General features: G+C 49.2%; 2 protein-coding genes across 7 annotated transcripts in view; one reads left to right on the top strand and one right to left on the bottom strand.

The window, feature by feature from the left end:
* LOC6030836 (trichohyalin) overlaps positions 1 to 7,376 on the top strand; it is a 41,112-nt gene extending 33,736 nt beyond the window's left edge. For 5 of the 6 annotated variants that reach the window (XM_038264245.1, XM_038264242.1, XM_038264241.1 and 2 more), the window contains exons 4-7: positions 1,718 to 3,995; positions 4,059 to 4,261; positions 4,322 to 4,534; positions 4,605 to 7,376. In XM_038264245.1, coding sequence (XP_038120173.1) covers positions 1,718 to 3,995; positions 4,059 to 4,261; positions 4,322 to 4,534; positions 4,605 to 6,801 — 4,891 coding nt within the window. In that variant the 3' untranslated portion in view covers positions 6,802 to 7,376. Of the gene's footprint in view, positions 1 to 281; positions 1,580 to 1,717; positions 3,996 to 4,058; positions 4,262 to 4,321; positions 4,535 to 4,604 lie in introns of those variants that run through there. The other variant, XM_001841641.2, reaches the window with a different exon arrangement.
* A 197-nt stretch (positions 7,377 to 7,573) lies between these two features.
* On the bottom strand, positions 7,574 to 8,768 carry LOC6030806 (negative elongation factor E). Its single transcript, XM_001841643.2, has 3 exons — positions 8,589 to 8,768; positions 7,791 to 8,523; positions 7,574 to 7,726 (listed from the first exon to the last, which is right to left on the bottom strand). Exons 1-3 carry the CDS (start codon positions 8,667 to 8,669, stop codon positions 7,650 to 7,652), a joined length of 891 nt encoding a protein of 296 aa, XP_001841695.2. The 5' UTR covers positions 8,670 to 8,768; the 3' UTR covers positions 7,574 to 7,649.
* Between the last annotated feature and the right edge of the window lie 2,638 nt (positions 8,769 to 11,406).

Genomic DNA, 11,406 nt, shown 5'->3' with positions numbered 1-11,406 from the left:
CAGCCAACCGAAGTGGAGACACCAAAACGTAAGGAACCGGTCAAGCCAACCCGCAAAGATCTAGCTGCTTCGGCGACCGTGAGTATTCCCATTCCTACCATCACGACAACCATCGCCAAAATCGATCCACCGAAGGCTCTCATCCCCACCGCCACCAAAAGTTGGATGCTCCAGTCGTACCGAAAGACCCTTCACCGCCATTGTTCAGTAATAGGGATCGCATGGACCATTACGGAAGCGCTTCAAACCCCTCACAATCATCCCTAAAGCACAACCACTCAAGCCGGCACCAACATTAGCTGCCACGACAACGAACAAGAACCTGCTGATGCCGATCAGTGACCTCAGCAGTCGCCGAAGCATGACCGATCTGCGCCAAACGAAGCAAGAAGACACCAGCGCGTTCGCACTGGACATTGACGAAGCCAGCGATCGGAACGATCTGCGCGTGATCGCCAAGAAGAAGGATCCCGTCAAAAACACGCTTGCGTCGGCGTTCGAACAAATAGCGGTACTGTCCGTACCGCAGGTGTCGGATGCGTTCGAGGAGCGCGAGAAGATCGAAGAGCTCCCCTCCGGATCGAAAGCTCAAGAAGCGCGATCACACGTACCATCCGTCGTTTGTGCCCAAACAGGCCAAGTTGGAGGAGGAAGAGAGGAAAAAGCAAGAAGAAAAGGCCAAACAAGAGGTCCACAAGCAAGAGCAGGAGCGAAGAAAAGAGGAAGAGAGAGTGAAGAAGGAGAACGAAAGAATGCGCAAGGAAGGTGAAAAGATGCGAAAGGAGGAGGAAAAGCGAATGAAAGAGGAAGAGAAAAGACACAAGGCGGAAGACGATAAGCGCAGGAAAGACGAGGAAAAGATGGCGAAAGAGGAAGAAAAACGACTGAAAGAGGATGAAAAGCGGAAAAAGGAAGAGGAAAAGAAGAAGCAGAAAGAAGAGAAGAAGAAGGCATCCACACAAAAGACAGCTCCAGTTGAACCGGAGCCAGCAGCCCCAGCAGAAGAAGAAACCATCGATCTTGCAAGTCATTTGGACCATTACAGCGTCTCGGTACAGCCAAGAAGCACATCAGCACCCGGGCGACCAAGATCCAGCGGAACTCCACGCGGCAGTCAAGGAGCTTTAAACAGGCAAACCCTGCCGGGAGTACCCAAGCCAATGTACGGCAGTCAGCAGAGTCTTGACCGAGGCAGCGGAATGCAATCGAAAATGTTACAGCGGTACGCAAAACGGAGCGGTTCGCAAGATTTCACTCATCACGACGGGATGCAACAGTTTGTCAAGGACGTGCACCGCAGTCAGGGCAGCCTGGAGCAGCGTGCGCCACGATCATCACTTCTCCAGCGGTACACACCGAAGCCATTGAGCGCGTCAAGTGCGACAGCTGGACAAGCAGCGGTACCACCTTCGACGCCTCGCTCGACAAGCCAGGTTAGCCTGGACAAGAACCGCATCGAAAAGTCATCGTTGTTGCAGCGGTACAAACCAAAGGAAGAATCCGTGGAAGCGGATCAACGAATGGGTGCGGTGGTGTTCGCGCCAAAGAAACCTGTTAAGCATGCTACTTTTGATTATCGGTAAGCCGGAAATGTCACAAATATTTTTTAATATTGGGACTTGCGAAACTATTCCAACAATCAAAGAGATCGTCATTTTTAAATCCTTTTTTCCACCTATCGAATCTCATAACAAACTCCTTATTCCCACACTTTCAGCGACCACGAGTACGAGCCAATTGGAGAACCCGTTGACAGCAAGCCGAGCGGAGCCTCCAGCTTGGCGCCACCTACGGACGCCCAGCAGCGTAAGCTTTCGAGCGCATCGCTGCGAGTGCCGGGAGATGACGCCGACACATTGAGCATGAACGAGCTGCAGAAGGACATTGAGGATCGCTACTTTAACCGTGCCGCTGAGGAAGAAACTCTCGAGGAGACCACTGCCGAACCGTCGGCCGACGCGACGCAGGAGAAGACGAGCAAAATGAAGGCCGTGATGTCACGTGCTCAAGAGAGTGGTAAGAAGGCGATGGCGAGGGCACAGGAGAGCAGCAAGAACGCCATGAGCAAGGCCCAGGAAGGTGGAAAGAGCTTGCAGCAGAAGCTGCGCAAGCAAACGGACAAATTCAAAACCAAAATGTCCAACATAAACATCAAGAAGGACAAGGACGGTGCCCCGCTGGCGTCACCGGAAGTTGTCACCACTCCGGAGTTGGAGAAGTTTGACTTTACGCTTGCTGAGCCAAAGCCGGATCAAGAAGAGGACATTCAACCCGAAGTCACGGTTACCGTGGAGGACACCAACGAAATTGAACAGGAAGAAGCTGCGGCGGAAGCTGGTGCGTCGAAGAAGAAGTTTAAAACTCCGGAATTCTCCAAGATCAAGAACATTCACATGCCGAAACTTCAAAAGCCAGAGTTTAAACGTCCAGAGTTTACCAAGATCACTAAACCGAAAATGCCGACCATGTCCAAGTTCAAGCGTCCTGAAATGCCAAAGTTCCTGACGGAAAAGCCCGACTTTTCCAAGCTCAAGATGCCGGAGAAAATCGGCACAATCAAACTGCAGCGTAGCAAGTCGATGAAGGAACCATCGGATGTAGCAAGTGCTGCCTCGCCATCCGACGTATCAGTTGTCGGTGACGATGCCGCAAAGAAGAAGGTCAACTATACTGACTTTAGCACGTTCCCACGGCTGCTGGACAAATTCAAGCGCCAGAAGTCCGCTCCGGGTAACGCAAGTGTCCGTGCATCAACGCCACCACCGCTGGAGTTCACCAAAGCAGGCAAGACGACCCGTCCCAAGGGCAAAACGTTCATTTCACGATGGGCCGAGAAGTCATCGGAAGGTGCCGGAAGCACAAGTCTCTTCTTCACCGGTAGCGAACTGGGCGAGCGAGAGTCCTCGGTTGAGAAGCGCATGCGTCAACGGCTAGATCGGGCTGACTTTGATACTCCCGAGCTGCCCATCACTGCCGAACAGAAGCAGCTGGAGGAGTACGACAAGGAGAATCGAGAGATTCACCTCGTGTCCGCGGCCAGACACGACGAGTTCATGAAGCGGAAACCTCCGATGGAACGGCAAGAGTCCGACCTGGCCTCCGAAGAGGAGAAGCAGTTCTGGGCGAGTTCGCTGGGCCAGAAAATCAGACAGAATATCGACATGAACAGCAACGACTTTGACTTTCTCGATGAAGACGAGCGGCTGCGCGTTGCTCGCGAAAATGAAGCCATGGGGCTGAGTGCACGTGATCGTGCTAGATTCTTGGGAGAGCCTATCGAACAGGCAGAAGATTACGAGCTGCGATCTACGACTCCGTACTCGAACAAGGAGTGCCAATCATCGACCGGAAGTTCCGGAATCCGCAGACGCAAGGGTGTTCTGGAGGAAATCGACGACGATGAATTCTTCCTGCGCCAAAAGGGAATATCCAAGGACAACATCCAAATGGGAGAGTACATCAGTTCCGCCATTAAGGAAGGACTGGGAACTCCGGTCAATGCTCTGGCAGAAATGGGACGCTACGACTCGTACGACCAGGACATGGATGCCAGCGAGCGAATGAGCATGGAATATCGTGGTGAGATGAGCTTCAACGATGAGTTCCGTCGGAATGTCGACATGTTCAAGACGTTCCCGCCGGATCGTCCCAACAGGAAGCACAAGAAGTCCTACAACGAGGAACAGTACGAGGATGATGGACAGAAGGTACCGTACGACTCGTACCAACAGGAAGAGGAAGATCTGGAGTTTTACGGACGCGATCGTAAGTATGCTAGCGAGGAGCCAAGACAGCTGGCTGCTGAAGACGAGCGCTACATGGACGAGGAAAGTCTCGGCAACGGATTCTCACGCACGGGAGCGGCTGTGCCACCTACGCCACCGAGACGCCGCAAGAAGCGCTTCCGTGATGTCACCCCATCTGAACTAGAACCATTTGCCAATGGTTTGACATCCAAACCCATTTACAATAGCTATACCTTAGGACCAGAAACGGTACATCCAAAACTGCTCTATTTTTTAGAATCGAATAAAACTTGACTCCATGTTATCTTTTAGCACTTGTTCAACGCCGAAGTTCCGCTGGCACGCGAGGAAAGCTTCACGACTCCGCTGCCAACTCCGCGGCGATCCCGTTCGCGATCCCAAATCTCGAAGGCGTTCGATGACGACCGCACCTCTCGGGGAGCAGAGTCCTACATCTTCGGAGCCGTAGACAGTGCCATGGTGAAACGCAGCATGGATCTGTCGGAATCCAACGGGTAAGTGTAGGAGTTATGTAGCAAACCAAGTACTACAGCATAACCTCTTTCACGTTTCAGCTATGCTACCGTGCGTAAGGATCCACCGCCACGTCCACCGGCTCCGATCCGTCGTAGGCGGTCAACGCACTCTTTGGGAGATCAACGTCAGTTCAACACACTGCCCAACTTCCATTCGGTTTCACCGCAACGTCCGTCGCGCAACTACAGCACCATCAACCCGAACCGACCACCGCGTATGAAGTCCAACACCAATCTGGACCAAGAATCGATGTAAGTTGAGGTCTAAAAGCTGATGATCCTCAAACATTCTAACTCAATGTTGACTTCCGTTTCTTTGCAGGAGATCAGCGAGCGTCAGCAAAAATGACTTCACCGAGTACGAAGATATCGAGCAGTTGGAGGAGCAAGCCCGAATGCACCAATCGCTGGACACGGGAGCGGTCGTGAGCAAGATGAAGGACCGTCCGCTTCCACCGCCGCCACGTCCGCCGAGGGACCACAAGAAGCCCAAGCCGAAACCGGACCACGATGACCGGCACGACTTTGATGGAGGAGCGGAGAAGATCGTCGCAACGAAACCGTTTGAAAGGGTCGAAGAGGTCGAAATCGCAATCCAAACTGACCCGCTACCGGAAGACTACGAGCTGGACATTGAGGTTGAGGAAACGCTTGGATATGCGGAGGAAGAAGCACCCGCGAAGACACTTCGGGAGATTTTGAAGGAAGAACAGCAGGCAGAGCAGGCTCGTGCCCGCCAACTCGCGGAAGCCACCAGCCTGATGAGAGACATTCAAAAGTTCAGAGATTCTACATCATCGCTCTCGCAGCATGGTAGTCGACCAGAAACTCCAGCAGCTGCCGCCAGCATCTTGGAACGCCGTGTCTCGGTCCCTACCGCATCCAGCATGCGCAACGACGTTCGTCCTCTCAGCAACGAGAACCTCTCCGAGCAGGACCTGGCGCACGCCGAAGACGACAAGTACATTGCGGAGCTGGTGAAGAAGTACGTATCGGAAGAGAAGGTCGCCCCAACTGAGAGTGCAAAGAGACAACAGAGAGCAGCGCCTGCATCACAGGAAATCGACGCTGAAAAACTTAGGGAAATAGAAGCCATGATTGTAAACGAGCGGGTTGAACGGGAAGAGTTCCGAGTTGTTCAGTCTGAGCCAGCTGCACCGCCACGACGAAGGTCTCTGGTAGCCTCCAGTCAAGATCTTTCCAGAAGCGTCGAAATTTCTCCCAACGTGATAGAGGAAATCGTCGAACGCTTGAGAACGAACGAGCAGCAACATATCGCCGAGTTGCAACAACTGCAGCAACAGCAAATGGAAGAAATGAAAAGACAGCAAGAGGAACAGCAGCGACTGCACGATCAGAAACTCGAAGAGCAACAGAAGCAGCTCATGGAGCAACAGAACCAGCAACTACAGGAAACGCAACAGCTCAAGGAACAAATCCAGCAACAACAAGAACAGCAAAAGGAACTGCTTTTGCAGCTGCAGCAACAGGAAAAAGAGCGTGAATACGCCCGCGAGCAAGCCCAACAAAGAGCCAAGGAACTCGAACAGCAGAGAATGCTTGAACTGCAACATCAGCAGCTTATCCTTCAGCAGCAGGAAAAGGAACGCGAACATGCCCGAGAACTGGAGCAACAACTGGCAAAGGAGCTAGAGCAGCAGAGAATACGTGAAACTCAGCGGATTCATGAGCTCGAGATGCAGCGGGCACGCGAAGCGGAACTTCTCAGAGCCAAGGAAGCTGAACTGCTGAGAGCGAAGGAGGCAGAGTTGTTGCGAGCGAAGGAAGCTGAGATGCTCCGAGCAATGGAAGCCGAAATGCTGAGAGCAAGAGAGGCTGATCTGTTGAGAGCCCGTGAAGTAGAGTTGCTAAAAGCGAAACCAGTCGAGCCGAAGGAAGAAGGAGAGGCAGCACCTCCAGCGGAATCAACAACCGTCACTGTTTCAGAAGCTCAAGAACCATCCAACGCAGCCAGCGAAGAAGCGAAAGAAGCACAACCACCAGCAAGACCTCCACCACCGCGGATAAGTCCCCAACCTCCGATGACGCCGACCCAACAGTTCCCGTACCAGGAATACATGCCGTACTCTCTTTCGCCCCAGCCTACACCGTTCTTCTCCGGCCGAAACTATTCCGACGATGAGGGCGCAGGCCTTCCGCAGGCCCCACACAGACGCCGGCGCCAGCACCGTTCACGACGGGAATCTACCTCGGAGGAAGAGTTCCAGCGTGATCAGCGCAAACAACGCCACGGAACACGCTCGCCAGAACCGACGATTCCGGCTCTGGGCGGTCAGCTGATCCGTGCCTGCGGAAACTCGATCCGCGAAACCGGCGACGAGCTGATGACGATTCTGCGTGCCAGCAGCAAGGATGAAAACAAACGCGATCTGCACATTGCCCTCATCATCCTGATCGTCATCGTGGCCGGACTGATGGCACTCGGAATGAGTGCCGAGAGGGACGTCCATCACCACCATTGGGATTACTTCAATCCGCCCGGTAACGGACGGGCCTAAGCCGGAAATATCATTAAACTTGTAGATTTTGGTGGAAACATTTTTTAGAAGTCGCTTTTTATCATCATTACGAATACAGTAGCTATTAGTGGACAATTGTTAACTCCTGTTGAAACTTAGGCCGTTACGATTTAATTTATCAATTACTACAATCTGCATTTTAACGATTTCTAAACAGTAGAATTTGATCTTAAGATGTTCAAACGTCATCTTCATTCAAGCCCCGCATCCTACTAATGCCAGCACTTTGTTACTTAACCTAACTGTAATCTTTTTTCCGGAGAATCCCGCACACAGAATCTCATTCGGCAGTCGAGAACAGTAATCGAATATTTTTTGCAAAATCTTTGTTCAGTAGAATGTAGTGTCGAAAGCAAGATCAGCAAGAACACAGGAAACATGAAGAAAAAGAAGAAGTCGAAAACCACGAGTTACAGTACTAGTCAATACAATTTCATAAAAACCATTTTAAAAAAATCGAAGATCTGCGCGAATCCGGCCTTCACTGTTAATTTATTTGTTTTTGTATCATAATCACATCTAGAAAAAGTGAATAAATGATTTTTGACAACAAATTGTGTTATTATTTTTTTCGAATATTTATTTTTTATTTTTCGAAGAAAGACAAGGGCTCGTGCATGAACAACGTTCCCTTTAAATTTGAAATTTTCTGCCCTCGCCAAGTGAACAATCCTTGACGACAACCCCATTGTTCTTCAGCTGCCTGATCTCCCATGAGGCCGTGATATTTCACCGGAAAAAAATCCCCTCGCAACATTGCTTCCTTCACAGTAAGGGAAATACATTTGTTTCAAGATAAAGTGTATATCTACATACCATTCATGTAATTAGAAAATGTCATCGTGATCGTAACAAACCAGCTCACGATTATCCTTGTGCTTGCCTTTCTGGGATCGATTTGTAGCTGTAAAAAAGATAAAAAGATGCAATTTATCATGCAAATAACTGCAACAAGTTGCAAAACTTACCCAGCGCAGACCACGCAGCCGACGAACCGGCATCGTTGATCGGGTTGATCTGGGGCTGTCTGCGGGCCAGCTGCACCTGCAGCTGAATGCCACCGACCGTTTTGCTGTGAAGGTCCGAGATAGCGCGGTCGGCCGACTCCGTCTTTGAGAACGTTATAAACCCGCGACCCTTTTCAATTTCCATTGAAATGTTCAAAATTTCCCCAAACTCGCCAAAGTGTTTCTTCAAAAAGTCCTCCGTCACCTTGTTTCCGGACACGTAAACCGTATTTCCGGAGCGGGGCTTATCCCGAGGTGAATCTCCGGCCTTCAGGGATTGCTCCTCGCGGTCGCGCTCGTTGGCAAACTGTTGGTACAGATTTTGCACCCGCGGCGGTTCCTTCTCGACCGGGGTGTCCGGACTGGACGACGGGTTTGCAGCGGTCGGTGTGGTCGGCGTCGAGATGACCGACGGACTAACCGGATTCGTAGCCGGAGGAGTTTCCACGGACGAGAACGACTGATACTGAGCACCAGGACTGGATTCCTGGTGAGACCGCTTTCGCTCCTGACCCTTCGGACGTTTGAACGAGCTTTCCTGCTTGATCTGCGGTTTTTGAATAGCTTGGATGGCACCACTTTTGAGGAGCTTTCGTGCCACTTCGCGTGCGTCCCGAGCATCGGCCGGTCGTTTTGGAATGAGATTCTTTTCCGTTTCCTGTTTGGGCGCTTTCAGAGCTTGGAGGGCCTTTTTCTGTTGAAGGTGAAAACAAGAAAAATATTGCAACGAAAGCCGATGACGAGAATTAAACAACAAACCTTCTTTTTGAGTTTGGCGTATTTAGCTTGGAGCATTAACTCCTCCTCTGTTAAATTCGACGGGAAATGAATGTACACCATTTTTCTACAATTAAATTTTTCAATAAAGTTACGATTTTTTCACTGAAACACTCCAACTATTTTTTACTGTTTACAAACATTTATGACGTTTGAAACAGAAGCGGGCTTACTTCACGCACACATTGCACGGTCAGCAAAAAGTAGTCAAAGACAAAATCGTTATGGAACGGGTTGTACCCAATTTTGAGTTGAATTATGTGAAAAGGAATAGGGTCCTAAAGACCAATGTAAATTTCCATGTACAACGTAAAGCGGTATACGCACTTCGGAAGAAACCGGTCAAGAAAAAAATCAAATGGGCAGCAGCGGCAGCTAAAGCAAGCCAGAGAGGGTGAAGAAAAGACCCAAGAAATCACTCCCTCTCCTTTGTTCTGCTGTTCGTGAAGCCATTTCTTGACCCCTTTCCTTCCGATCAGCGTACTAGCCTTAAAGGTAAAAAACACGATTAAAAATTATTTCTTCTCACGTTTATCCAAGCGTTTATCACTTTATTTTAATGCAAAAAAAAAAATGACAGTCCAACATTAGGACCAGTAGGACCTTTTCTGTCAAGATGGGCCGCGAAGTTGGTACTAGATTTTTTAACTAATTCTGTCGATATTTAGCCAGTTGGGCAACACTCAAGACATTTTTTAAATCATCAGGATTGAAGTTTCCGGTTAAAATCAGACCATGTCTCGGCTTCCCATGGTCCATCCTAGAAAATAGAAAAATCCGGGTTGGACTTGGGAACTAAAGTAGAGATAAAAGTGACCAGAAATTAGCCAGGGCTTAGAATGCGTTTAAAATTCGGCCACTTCTGTCCTCTTGGTCCACACGCCTTCCCAAACAACCACACACAAAAAAAAATTACTGTATTGACAAAAGTAACTTATTTTTGATTTAAAAAGTTGCAAAAAATTGCTCGAGGGAAAGTTTTTATCTTGTGTTAAAAATGAAAACTTTTACTGGTAAAGTTTTTTTTAATCTCCTTACTAACTGATTTAAAAGTCATAACACTTTGGTGGGTACGGTGCACCGCGATGGTGCTGATGAGTCTAGGACGCAAAGCAAAGCCGACGCGGAAACCTTTGTGAACCAAACAGCAGCAGCGGAACGCCATCGAAAGAGGGTGGTGTGGGTGCGGGGCGAGATCGAGTGTTCGAAAAGGACGAGGCCAGCTTCCTGCAGGAACTGCAGCTGTTCCAACTCCGGAATGGGTAAGAAGGAAGCTTGGGTGTTTTGTGGGGTTTGTGATTGATTTTGTTTGTTTTTGTAGGATGGGAGGTAGGAATGTGGATTCGCACCGGTTGTATTCGGTGGTAGTGGGCCGGGATTGGTGGTCAATTCCCGCGATGACTGGGGCGAGATTATCGAGGAGATGGCGCTACCGAAGCGTCGCATAAACAACGAGTTTACGTTCAAGAAGATTAACGTCTGAGATCCGACGAGGACGACGAGAAGCGGCATAATCGAAGGTTTACAACACCGGTGAGTATTGAGAATGTGTGCAGTGGTTAGCCAACTTCACTAACTTCCATCTCTTTTAGCAACTTTCCGCCCACAAACGCTCACCTCGCGACGGCGCAGCCGTAAAATCTGTCATTCTCGAAGGAGGATGAAGTGCTCAAAATCGAATTCGGTTCCTAGGGCCTCATCAACCCCATGTTCCGGATGCGCTTCCAGGATCGGGAACTCCCCGTTCAGGCACATCACTTCCTAGTCGGGAAACGTCGACCACCCTTCCCGTATCAACGGCCAACTCCAAGACTGTCCTGATGAAGGCCGGTAAATCTGTTTGAGAAGTTTCTTAATACGTACATTTATGAAAAAATCTTTCTTTCCTCATAAAACACTAGAAAACTTAAAAAGAACGCTTTGATCAATGCGTTGATATCGATAATCGGCTGTGCGGCAAGAAAAAATCTCTTCAATACTTGGATATTTTGAAAAATAATGATAGCAAAACAACTAGGCGGGTGTAAAATGCACTTTAAAACACTTTTTTCATTTAAATGTTGGGTTTGTTCGAACGCGAATCAGTTCAATACGGAGCGTCGGATCGAGGTGCTCTTTGTTACGTTGGGTTCGTATAAGCCCAAGAAAGGTTTATACGCTACCTTATTGACACTTTGGACACTCTGGAACCGATTCCGGAGCATCTTTCGATCTTTTGTCATACATTCGAAATCAACGATCAACGACAGCGTTGACGTTGATTCAACGAGTAACTGATTTAACATTTCAGCATAAAAGAAAAAATACATTTAAAAACAGAGATGTGAAGAGCGAGTTATGGCGCGATAACCACGGGAAATAGTGTCATGGGCATTCATGGAAATATAATGTCCCATCCCAGAGAGTCCCGGAGTACCAAACCTTCTTAGCATGGTACTCCCAACGAATACAACCAAATCTCGGAGCGTATGGTGGTGTGTCCCCACGCTTCTTCCTCCCCTGTCGATTCAGAATTGTGTTGTTGTTCGAACACTCTGTGCTCAAACTCAACCCACTTCAAAACGAATCATGTCTCTGCGATACGGCTTTACGCAGTAGGCCTGGCCGCTTTAACGCTTGTGATGTTTCAATGCATTTCTTATGCAATGGCGCACTATAAATGTTAATAAATGACAAGAAGAGTGCTAGGCGTCATCTAACCTAAGGCACTCTCCAGGATCCCTTCGAAAGATTGGCTGCGCTAGGGTCTGATTAGATTAGATTAGATGAGAGATAAAAAAACAGAGATGTGAGCCGGTAA

The sequence above is a fragment of the Culex quinquefasciatus genome, chromosome 3, assembly GCF_015732765.1.
Source record: "Culex quinquefasciatus strain JHB chromosome 3, VPISU_Cqui_1.0_pri_paternal, whole genome shotgun sequence".
Lineage (NCBI taxonomy): Eukaryota > Metazoa > Arthropoda > Insecta > Diptera > Culicidae > Culex > Culex quinquefasciatus.
This window is presented reverse-complemented; position numbering and strand designations above follow the sequence as displayed.

Coding starts and splice junctions, on each gene's coding strand:
- LOC6030806 (XM_001841643.2), bottom strand. CDS start 8,669: ATGGTGTACATTCATTTCCCGTCGAATTTAACAGAGGAGGAGTTAATG. Junction 8,524..8,588: donor ACGCCAAACTCAAAAAGAAG/GTTTGTTGTTTA, acceptor CACCTTCAACAG/AAAAAGGCCCTCCAAGCTCT. Junction 7,727..7,790: donor GGCTGCGTGGTCTGCGCTGG/GTAAGTTTTGCA, acceptor TCTTTTTTACAG/CTACAAATCGATCCCAGAAA.